The sequence below is a fragment of the Branchiostoma belcheri genome, unplaced genomic scaffold (genome assembly GCF_001625305.1).
Source record: "Branchiostoma belcheri isolate BF01 breed outbred unplaced genomic scaffold, Haploidv18h27 scaffold257, whole genome shotgun sequence".
Taxonomy (NCBI): Eukaryota; Metazoa; Chordata; class Leptocardii; order Amphioxiformes; family Branchiostomatidae; genus Branchiostoma; species Branchiostoma belcheri.
Window position 1 is genome coordinate 76,133 of NW_017803862.1, and position 12,264 is coordinate 88,396.

At 40.6% G+C, this 12,264-nt stretch overlaps 1 protein-coding gene across 1 annotated transcript; it reads left to right on the plus strand.

Annotated features, from left to right (window-relative positions):
* The first annotated feature begins 1,573 nt into the window (after nt 1–1,573).
* Nucleotides 1,574–11,271, plus strand: LOC109471737 (putative vacuolar protein sorting-associated protein TDA6). The gene is made up of 8 exons (XM_019771087.1): nt 1,574–1,600; nt 5,026–5,198; nt 5,322–5,485; nt 5,728–5,844; nt 8,361–8,732; nt 9,451–9,585; nt 10,414–10,509; nt 11,060–11,271. Exons 1-8 carry the CDS (start codon nt 1,574–1,576, stop codon nt 11,269–11,271), a joined length of 1,296 nt encoding a protein of 431 aa, XP_019626646.1.
* The last annotated feature ends 993 nt before the right edge of the window (nt 11,272–12,264 follow it).

Genomic DNA, 12,264 nt, shown 5'->3' on the forward strand with positions numbered 1-12,264 from the left:
CTTTTAGAATGGTTTTATTTGAGTTTTTTGGCTGTGTTATAGCAAATGTATTACTGTGTTAGTGTGCGTGTTTACCACGTCTGGGCATGAGTCATCACAATGGAATGCAGGGCATCAACCAATAGGCATGCAGCTTTCCTCTATACTTCTTGCTGATTGGCTGTTGGGATTTAACTTGATTAACACCTGCACAGAGCATTTCCACCTGCACAGAGCATTTCTTGCTGATTGGCTGTTGGGATTTAACTTGATTAACACCTGCACAGAGCATTTCCATACTGACAGTATGTCTTTATTCAAGTAGTTTTGGTAGGTATTTCAAGCTTTTCTGCTCCAGCATTGGAATGCGGGGCATGAACGTTTTTTTTAATTTATTTTGAAAATCAACAGTTTGCATTATGCAATTAAAAATCCTAACCAATAAAGTAGGGAATAGCTATCCAACTCTTGTTTTAGTTGTATGTTACTTCATATTATAGTTATATCAATGTAAATCATTGTTTTCCCTTGTGTTTCTCATTCTTTCCCTGCCATGTCGTAAAATGTGGTGAACCCATCGCTGTATTTGCTCCAAAGCAAATATTGGCCTTTCTAGTATATAATCAGTAACGTCCAGAAAAGTTGTAGTAGTAGAGCTAGAGTGGCCGGGCCTGAATCCTGATTGGTTGGTACAGAGTATATTATGCATATGTAAATATTCCAGTAATTGCTTGTCCCTGGCCATCCGAATCCGTCCTGACCCATCCCAGGCCGTCCCCGGTCCCAATATAAGTTGAGGCCGTCCACAAATTGACGCTCCGGGCGGCTGGACCCCGTCCGAGGGACGCCTGACCGTTTCTCCCAACCCGTCCCTGGCCCGTCCGTCGTAGATTTGACATCTATGTGTATACAGTATGGAAGTCGCTCGTACAGCCCCTCCTCCTTGTTTGGTTATATGGTGGAAATATATATCGCATCAGTCACCTTTTGCTAACTGTTGCTTAAATTCGAGCATCATTATTGAGGTACAAGGAATAAAAAATGCTTGTACGTCTCAGTACGTTTTTTTAAATCCAATAACGGTTTATTATTAATTTCAATGAAAATATGTCTTGACCTCTTCGTATAAGTTAATATTTTTTTGATATTCTGTGAGCGGTAGAGCGTCGTAATTTCTTTAATATGCACCACTCTTTGATAACGGATTTTGGATGGTCGGAGCTGATTTTGGCGATTGGCAGGAAGGTCAAGTCTGAAAGTGAAGTCGGGTGGGAGTTTGTGGCATGTGAAGTAGTTCAGAAAGTGGTATAATACCCGATTTGATTACGTCCCGTAGTCCCCTCCATCCCTACAATCCCCTGAATCATACCTGCCTACCTGCCTATATGCACAGACCAGGTACAACATGGCCCCTTGCTTCCCTCCGACAGATTACTCCAGCCAGCTCTATCGTACAATCAATTAAAAGTCTCCCATTTATTCTTTTTAATTTACACGGAACAACCGGCATTTTCTACCCAAGATGGAGGAACTGACATTTTATGCATTGATCCAGAAGACGTTGACAGCAACGTGTACCACTCAATAGACGAAGATGACGTCGAGAACCAACAGCAGTCAGGTGCGCACAAAGAACATGGTGGACAACCGACTGATCAAGGGAATGACACCAGACTACCCAGGAGGATGAAGAGGGACGCCTGCGGCATGTTTATTAACCCAACCTACTCGTCTGGGGCAACACAAGATAAAGGTAGCCTCTATACCCAGCAAGGAAACTATCAATAATAACAAAGAATTAAAAAAGATAAAAAGACACAATTTTCGCCCTATGGGGACTTCTAAAGTTAAGGAGCTCAAAAGTGAGAAGGCTCATAGTAGGGTGCACAAGCAAGTTAAAAAATGTTTGGGTTCAGGGTACGACCTACAAAATGTGTCAAAATCAGCTCTAATTTTTCTTGCACGCTTACCACGCTTGGCGGGGGTTACGTGAACTGCAGCCGATGCACAGTACTCGGCGGTAACAGGATCCAGGCGGCAAAATCCACCCCGGCCGAACACTGTGACACCCTAATTCAAATTATATGGTCTCAAACCTGATGCATTATTATAAAATTCAGTACTGTTTTTACTTCACTGTCCTATACACAATCTCTGCAGCATTCTCTATTTTGTGCCCTAACTACTATTGACTGCGGTGTTCGCCCATAAGGTCTCATTCATGTTTTTTCTCGATACATTAGGCCATGTTGATTTCATTATATGGATGACATCCGCGCGCGCATGAATTTTCGGCCGTTTCCAAAAAAAAGTTTTCAACCATACTGTAAATCGTACAAAACAGTTGCTAAATGAGCAAAAATATACCATAAGTTGCAAGGAAAACATTTAGAAACGACACCAATGTCGTAGAATGCCAAACTCAAAGGAAAAAAGACAAAAATATAAAGAAATGAATTCGAAGAGTAGATTATTCGCCATAACATATTCTGTGCCATTTGCGCATCAGTTTTGGGGTTCCCAGAGGATGTCATCCATATAATCAAATCAACATGGCCTTATATATAATAATAGATATGCATTAATGAGTGACTTACGAGACCGTGTTCCCTATGATCCTACATTAAATAAATTCATATCTTTCATGCTATGTTAAGCACACTTACTCTATATCTCATAAAAAAATTGCCAACGACTTCTATACACACAAACCCCTTTTATGGGAATTACAAACTGCACTTAGCGGCATGTCCGCAAGAGGCCCTCCCACGCTGCAAACCTACGACCGCACAACTCACAACACTGGACTGTGCACGTCCGACCTAGCGCGCGGCTGCCGACAACTACGTCCTAATTTCTTCAGTTACAAACAAGCTTTCACCGCTTTGACGTTTTACGTCAGTTTGGATGACTAAAGGGAAAATTCTCACCAATACAAACACGCGTTCATATAGCAGTTTAGTTTTTGACTTGGTACCCTTTTAGGTACACTCGGAGTAATACATGAATGAGACCATAAACGCTGTTATGCGACCTTTAATAAGCATAGATGGCAAAACAATGGCCACTTGCACTGGTGTCATGCGGTCAGAGCGCAAAGGAAGGTGCACCATCTTTGGTATCAATTTTCTTACTAAGTGGCAGTGGGGTATGTTGTAATGATTGTGATGCTTACGATTTTCTCTAAACAGTGCTAACTATTTATAGATTCATCGAAGAGTTCCTGCTTCCCGTCCCTGCTCCGGTCCCATCTACTCCGCGGCTTCATCCTTATTGTAATAGTTACAGTCGGGGTTGCGATTGGCTTTGGCACTGTACATCTCCTCTGGCCAATGGATACTGCCTTGCCACCGTATGATCTGCTTGGAGATTAAGACAAACATGTCTTGAAAGCAAAGGCTTTCATTGAGATTATGACTACTGGGTACCTGGGTATTGTGTATCTGTTTGTCCGTGCTGACTAGGTTGATAGCACGTGCACGTTGGTAGGGAAGGTCTAATATCTTCTAAACAGGCAGCCAGAATAAGTAATTTGTCCTTTTGTATATTTGATTTGATTTCAATTTCATTTCAATTTTCCAGGCCCTTTCTTAACCATTAAAGCATTAATATTTGTCAAATGATCCTTTTAACTCCATAAATTATACAGGACAAGCATATGTTGTTTTTTTTACGTTTTCATATTTAGTCACCAATGACCAACATGGGGACATCGATGGAGCCCCAAGACACTGATAAGCAAGAGACGATTACTGTCAAGAAAAGTAAGACATCGTAAATCTGCTTGACTTAGAAATAAAAGTCTCTTGCCCCGTTTCCGGCGTTTGACGCATAGCTTTTGTCACGACTCCGATGTTTTGTTTATTCTTTCTAAATATTGAATACGCCATTTACACTTTGAATACTTGGTATGCTATTCTGTAGCAAACAATGATTTGGACTGAGGATGTGTGTGACACAACTCAAAACCTGTTAGAACGCCGTGGTTAGAATTGCTTTATATGTGGATCGTGTGTCATAACTAGCATGGCCTACGTCGGACACTATTCAAGCTAATGGTAGAAATCTCAGTGACTATCAGACAAACATTTGGGAAGGTACACAAAATGTTTTGAGTCGAATGATGGGTTGTCATACAGGAATTCGGTTCTTTTCAAAGATAGGAACTGAACGTACACACGTAGCCCGTGTAGGTCACAATATACACATACAGAGACAGGCAAGTCTAGCCAACCTCAAGTACATTTTCTGGATAACGATATGGTTTATCGGATGGAAAGATCGGTCGAGTAACTATCACAGGTTTTGTCACTTTTATTAGAAGCTGAAATACTAAACGTAGGTCATCGTAATGTTGTCGGCTGAATACAGCTGAGCCGTTCGTTTGCTACAATTGGCCGACTTGGGCGCATGTAAAACTTCATGCATTTAAAAAAAGCAGTAGAGTAACAAAAAATGTTTGAATATCGAAAATATCTTTGCTATCTTTTGCTATCTGAAAATGCAAATAGTTACAAATGTACATGGACATGTCAGCCCACCGTGTTTGCCCTGGGAAATGTGTACACACTGTTGATTGATCGACCAACTTTAACAAAGAAATTATTAACATTATAATTCTGTACTAACCTTTTTTCGGCCTGAAGGTCTATATATTTATTTTGGGGGCTAACTTTCCATATTTGGTACCTATCCAGTCTTTACAGCCAGTTCTCAATGGCTAGACGTTTTTACAACTAAGAAAGGAACAGGACAGACTGTTTACGACGCCTGGAGAACTAATGGACAAGTCAGCCACAACAAATGCCCAGTTGTAGACCAATGGGATTCGCTTAACATCCAACGTGTAAGTGTCTGCTAGACCCTTGTGGTTATTACGAGTAACACAACCATTAAAAATAATTAGCATTTTTGACGAGCAGAATTGGATTTAGCCAGCTAAATCTGTTCTCAATAAAAAGAACTGCATATAACTCAAGAATGAGGGGCTGTTTTTTTAGCGGCACAGGTAAGTACAAGCACAAGTAAGATTGTTGTCTTTTGCAGGTGAAGGTCGTGTTGGAGTCCTCCGAAGGAAATGTAGAGCTGATTTTTGATGGGAGAAACACTGACAAGTTCAACTGGTTCTCCAAGTCTCGTCTGCTCTCATCTCCTTGGAAGGACATCAGCACCGAGCCTCAAAACTTCTTCTCGATCGAAGGAACCCCACATGAGAAAAGGTAAATCTTGAGCCTTGGAAATGTCCTTTATATTCTTGCATGGAATTACCGAATTCGTACTGAATCTATATGACGTCCATGGAATTAATTGTATTAATTAAAACACGACTTTCTTTGTTGTAGGTCTTTTCACATCAATCGCAACTGGGGTGGTTGCCCCCAAGACGCATGTTGGCTTGCGGTGGCCGACGGCGGTCCACTCGGCTATTGTGAATGGGAGCGAGCTCCGGAAGATCAGCTGCCTTACATCCGCTTTTCTAAAACTACAGTCTACGCTAACTACAACGGTGCGTACAGTACTTATATAGCCCTATATATTTCCCTGGGCAAATGGGCCATGTCTAAGTTTACTTTTCTTATCTGATAATTGAGTTAGGCAGCTATTCTGTTACGGACCAAAATATGTGGAAAATCGCTATTTTCAGGTGTCTATACATGCTGCTATAAATACGTTAAAATAACTTAAGGAGCCTGAGCCAAGATTTCTTGTCTGATTTCTTAAATTGTTCCATTATTTTGTTTTATTCAGGGGGTAATATTGCAACGGCTGATCGGATGGTCATCTACATCGACACGCCCGGAAACAACGTGCTGTGCTCCTGTCCTGCTGGACAATCTCTTAGTGAAGATGGCACCCGGTGTGACGGTCAGTGGTTGGATCTTCTCTTGCGTCATTATTGTTTAGTACACCTTTAATAAATACCGTTACATTTGGTACGAGGGTATAGTCAATTTGCGTTCATATTTGAAATGCAGTTTGTCGTATTGATTTTGTAACATGATCTAAATAATCCACCTTAACCCTACCTAGACCGGGGGGGGGGGCTAAAAGTGCCCGCGGCAACTTTGATGTCACCTAGCGTCTGAACGGCTAGCCGTAGAACGGCCAAACTTGGTGACTTTTCCTAGAATATTGTTGGCAACAATTCTCTGTCATTGGAATAAGATAATAAATTTTTGTGTTGCCATGGCAACGTGTTTCTGACAGGCATTTTTGCTGAATTTAGTACTTTTTGTTTCAACAATAGAATTTTATGGGTTTTATGTCAAGTTACTCATGGTTTCTAATATTAATAACATCCCATATAATTTTATGTAAATTTTGTCATTAAATATGCATAATTTATGCTAATTTGATGACGTCATTGGCCAAAATCCAAGATGGCGGACCATATCATTAGAACAGGTATATACAGGTTATTTTCATTAAAATTTCATCAATACTTCCATTTCTTTTTCCAAAAAAGGTTTAAATGAAGGTCTTTAGTATGTTTACAATGTATTTTAGGCTTTATCATGAAAAATTTTGAAAATTCAAGATTGGTGATCCAAGATGGCGGATATATTAAATATGCATGACGTCATTTTATGACGTCACCGGTGTTGCTATGGGCAACATAAGACTTAGTACACCATAACATTCTGTCATAAACACTTTTGGTACAGTTATGTTGAATACCATTTAGTTTTCAGGGGAAAACCTATTTAGACGGTTTTGGCCAATAAAATCACATTAATGACGTCATAATGACGTCATATTACGTCATAACGACATAAAAATTGTAGATATGATAAATTTTCACTAGTACACCATTCTCTGAAAATTTGGTGGTCATACGACATACCGTTCGCGAGTTCTTAGGGGGGGGGTCAAAAGAGCCCCCCCCGGTCCCCCCATGTCAAAAAAAGCCCGGTCTAGGTAGGGTTAAACTTTCAAATGGGTGGTCTTAGCGGATGTATACAGTCAACGGCTTTATTACATCAGTCGTTAGTTACCTCTGGTGAATAAGATATCCTTCCGCAGAAGGGTACAGTAACCGGTCGTGGTTTTCATGTTCGCTGTTTCTCGCGGTGGGGTGGACGGATTTTTATGGACTCTGTGAGAGCAGTGACAGAGGTGTTCGGCGACCCCTGCCACGGGACTCAGAAGTACTTGGAGGCAACATACCACTGTGTCAAAGGTTAGCAGTTAATCGTTCCGTTACACATCTTTAGAAAGTTTTCTCAAAATATGGGACTTTCTTTTGTTAATGGGAGTAGCTACAATGCAAAGCTTAAGGAACTAGAATTCCACGATCTCATACCTTCCCCAAATGACGTTAACCTTTACGACTACAAATTACATTATGGTTGATCATATTTTAACCAAACAACAGTCTTCTCTCCACAAACATTGCCATACCTTAGAAATTATGCAAATGAGGTCCCTATCTTCCCAAGAACTATTGCAAAATCAAAACACAGTTCTGTCTGAAAAACTGTATTTCACAAATCCAAAACAAATCGTTTAGAAATAGTATAACCAAAATAAAATGATAAGCGCCCACTCTTTACGAATTAAAAAGGGTCTCAAATAACACACCAGCCAATGAGAGACTGTGTTCCAACGGCCATAAAGACATTGAAAACGAATTCCATTTTATAATAGATTGCTTAACCTATGAAGACCTATAAAATTGTTACAGTCCGTTGCATGTAAGACCAATAACGCTACCTCATCCAAACCAGAGATATTCAATAAAGTGTTGATGCCATACCTTAAGCTGAGCCATACCTTAAAGCTGGTTAATGCCATCCCACGATTATTCTAATAACCGACCACTTTTGAGGTTACGGCCTGATAACCAATGGCAAATGGAGCCTTCTGATTAGTTGACGCCTTCTGGCTATATGGTAATATGCTATTATTATGTCCTGTCTATATATATTTATTGTGTTATATGTAGGCCAATGTATACACAACTAACTGCAAAAAACGAGTCAATGTACATTTCGGACGCAATATCAGTTTATTATCACTAGAGTGGGAGTAGTATAACTACAAATCTTTGTTATTATCTATAAAAGTTGATCAGCTTCCTATAACTGTTACATCTGCTATCTCTTAGAACTGTTATTAGTACTGTTGGACAAATGTTAGCAATGACAACTTTACATGTATTTTTTTATTATTATTGTAGTGCAACAAAGTTCTTCTTATTCTTTTATATAACTTCTGCGCGCCGCAAGTATAAAATTCCTTGTTGTTACATCTATGGATTTTCACACAAATAAAAATTACACAATTGTTATATTCCAATGTTTTTCTTGTTTTCTAATACATATTCTACATGTTTGATCATTCCTATACATGTACTTTTGTTAATGTATGTATTGCTACAGTGAGTCCTGTCACAGAGGATCAGCTGCGGACACTAGTGTCTAGGTACGCACCTAAAGTGTGGCTGGCGAAAGGCGAGAAGTACAACCCTTCCAGCATCGACTTTCATCTTCAGCATGTCAAAGTGTACGATGGTCGCAGGGTATACTCCAGCACGCCCTCTACCCTTCCCACTTGTACCGAGACGTGTTACATGAGCACCGTCCAACCCCTGCCGCATGCCGAAGCCACGCTGCCTTTCTTCAGTGGAGAGCAGATCGGGCCCACCAGGCAGCCTCCCGTGTACGCTGTTGTAAAGAGGGTCAATGCGATCACTACAGACATCTTCTACTGGATGTTCTTCCCGTACAACTTGGGAAAGAAAGTTTGCGTCGGTAGGTTAATCTGGCTGGCAAACTTTTATTCACCCCCTTCTCCGTTCACACTGTATGCGATGGATAATCTTAATTGGTTACTCTGCAAGTGATAGATACGGGTTGAAGGGCCCTGATAACATGGGGTTTGAGGTTTACAATTAATTAAATTGAAATTAAAATTGAAAATTATTCGTAAATAGGTCGCCGCCAGAAATCTACATTCTGAGTATCATTCAGTGACATCTAAAAATGGTTCGTAATTAATTTAAGCGTACATACAGGAACGTACAGGAAATTTAATACAGACATTTAAAACATTTGAAAATAAGACACCGAAGATTTTGTTTTTGTTTCTTCCTTTCTTCTTTTTTTCCGATTTTGACTATGCAGTCTACCAGTGGCTCTCGAGCTCATAAGGCATAATCTCCAAGCAGATCCTTTGGAGTTTAAACTTTAACAAACCACCAATGCACTATCAAAATGGCCTGGCAGTCGCTATTGTTTCCAGCTGCCACGATTTTGCCGCCAAAGTATCTGCATGGATATTAATAAATTCTTCTATTTAATGGTATTGTATCTTTTCACCTAATCAATGGATGCAAAACTTTTACTAACGATATAACATCTTTAAAAGTTTTAAATATCGCTGCATCTTCTAGATGGTTTTTTAAATGATTGTTAATGATGCGCTAAGAGCATGATTATATTATTTTTGTTTGGGCTTTATCTTCAACAGGCGACAAGATTTTTGGTTGCATCGGCAAGAACCAGACTTTGGCGCATCGCGTGAGTGACTGGGAACACATGACTATTCGTCTGGTGGGCAAAACTCCAAGCAGCATCTATGTTGATTCTGCAGAAACATCTTCAGGTACCTGGAGTTGTCAAGTCCAAGAACATTACGAAAAAAAGGCTAAGATTTCCTTCTAACACCTGCATGAATTGGGATTTATTCCAAATTTTCGGCTGTCTTCTTCAACCATGTTTGCGGAATGGACCAGTCCACTCTTGGAAAGTTATCTGGCACGTGTCTCTGACATCACGTTCCAAGACTAGACTGGTTCATTCCGTAAATGAGGTTGAAGGAGTCAGCCAAAAATTTGCGGGAATTCCCAATTCATTTAGGTGTTGAAAGGAAAGATTAGTCTTTTTTTCATAATGACTTATACAAACAATGATTAACTTTCATGAAAATGTCGGCTCAAGCTATCTGCTAGTTAAATCGTCGTTAAGCTAAAAAAGAACTTACAAGAATTCTAAACTTAATCACTTTCTAGTCTCCTTGAGCTATCTGATCCAATCGCTCGGGTCACGGAAATTTGGCGTCATCAAGGGGTTAAAGATTGTTGGAAGTCGATATCTTCCCCCGTTTTGGTTGAGACGGTTGAAGCACCCAAATGTAGCTGACCTTCTTCATACCTCTTATAATTAATTTGAAAGTAGTTGTATTAGATCTAGATATCTTCAAGAATATTTAAGATAGAGTATAGAATTACAAATGGAATATAAAGACGCCCATATGTACGTTAGAAGAAAAAAGGAGCGATTAATTAAGGAGAGCGATTAAGTTATTCGCCATCTTGAATTTTGACCAATGGCGTCATCAAATAAGCATAAGTTATTCATTTTTAAGTTTCAAATTAGATGGAATTACATGAGATTTTATCCATGTTAGAAAGAATTTTATTTGATTGGCCAGGTATATACAACTGGCACGGCACATCGCAGACTTACAGGAAGGGTGAAGATGTTGTACTGACTGAGGGGACACATCCCATTTTGTATTCAGCTTACGGTATCCATTTTCACTCTTTATTATAATAATATATTACAATTAGGTGTCTAGCCTGCTTGTCTAGCCTGGTTACCAATCTCCACAGGCCGGCCTTTCACTCACTCACTCACTCACCCTCCCACCCACTCACTCACTCACTCACCCACTGACTCACTCACTCACTCACCCACTCACTCACCCTCCCACCCACTCACTCACTCACTCACTCACTCACTCACCCACTGACTCACTCACTCACTCACTCAATCAATCACTCAATCACTTGCTCACTCAATCACTGGAAATCTAGAAAAATGGAGAATCCCTACCAAAATAGCAATTGCAACATTTTCCCTAGGCCAAATGATACCGAATGTGTGGCTACGTTTCTTCTTTTCAATTCATATGCTATTGACTAACAAGTAATTAACAATCAGTAAACTCAACAAAAACTCAACAGAACGACCAACCAACCAACGTAACCAACAAACTAACTAAGCAAGCAAGCAACCTAACTGGATTTCAACGTATTTATCAGAGCATTTACTTATTTTTTTTTTCACAATTACAGGCAATCACAAGCTGTGGCCCAGCTCTGCCACTCGCACATTCATGGCTCGCCTAATCAAAACACTGAAGGACGAGACCAGTGCAGGTACGGCATGGGACACGTGGAAGAACGTGCGCTTCACCATGTACCAGCCAGACGGAGGTTACACCGGGAACTGGACATGGATGAACTTCAAGGGACTCTGGGGTAACAAAGAGGTAAACTGGGGTTGAAGGGAGTGTTGCTTTTCCGACTATTTACAGGTAAATCCATGCATGGTAAAATAGACGAAAAGAGGCATTACATCTCACCTCTCACCTTTTATAATTCATAGGCACAAAATATCAATGCAGCCATGTGTGAAAAATGACGAAAAAAAGCACCCCTCACTTACAAATTTACTTTGATATGCCTTGTTTACCCCTAAATAAATTGGGCGCACAAAATATCAATCAAGTGTATTGATAAGCGGGACGGCACCCCTTTCCGCCAAAAGAGTGAAAAATTCCTAGCTTCGGTTAGGGACGTCCCTCGGATAGGACGTTAAATGGAGGTCCCGTGTTTGGGAGAGCCACACCCCATGCACGTTAAAGAACCCACCGCACTTATCGAAAAGAGTAGGGGATCTTCCCGGTGTGAGTGGTTCAAAACCTTACAGTCCGGTCTTACGCAGCTTGTACATGTGCGCACATGTACAAAACTGGTGTGTTACGCCTGAAGGCGGTTTACCGGTTATGCGAAACAAACAAACAAACAAACAATTCCGACCCGCGTTTAGTACAGAAATGACAGCCCGTCGGTCTGAGGGTGTCAAATTCACTACGAACACAGCAGAAAACTCCGGTCCGAGACCTTAAGAAAGCGCACCTAATATATAATATAACGGCGCAAAGACGTTTTTTGGACCCCATCGTGAAGACGGCCCCGGGACTACGCAGAAAACTGCCGAAAACGCCGCGTTTCTCGCTTGTATCTCTCCTTTTCGGTGTATTAGTGATTCGCCCCCCTCCCCCCTCTCGAGCATGACGTAATCGCCTTGTATAGAACGGGGTCAACGTCCTTTCAACTTTCACGCCTGTGGTCTATTTTCGTGGCGCAAAAGTAAGAAAAAGAAGCTAGAGCAGTATTCATTCATGTGCACAGCAGCCGTACAACATGCGTTCATTGCCTACTATTGAAAGAAGGACTTTTAACGTACATTTACAAGCTATATTCACATATATAGG

Bases quoted from the DNA above. Each gene is read 5' to 3' on its own strand.
- LOC109471737 (XM_019771087.1), top strand. From the start codon at position 1,574: ATGACGTCGAGAACCAACAGCAGTCAG. The intron at 1,601-5,025 runs GTGCGCACAAAG...TGTCTTTTGCAG, and splicing joins CGAGAACCAACAGCAGTCAG to GTGAAGGTCGTGTTGGAGTC. The intron at 5,486-5,727 runs GTGCGTACAGTA...TGTTTTATTCAG, and splicing joins AGTCTACGCTAACTACAACG to GGGGTAATATTGCAACGGCT.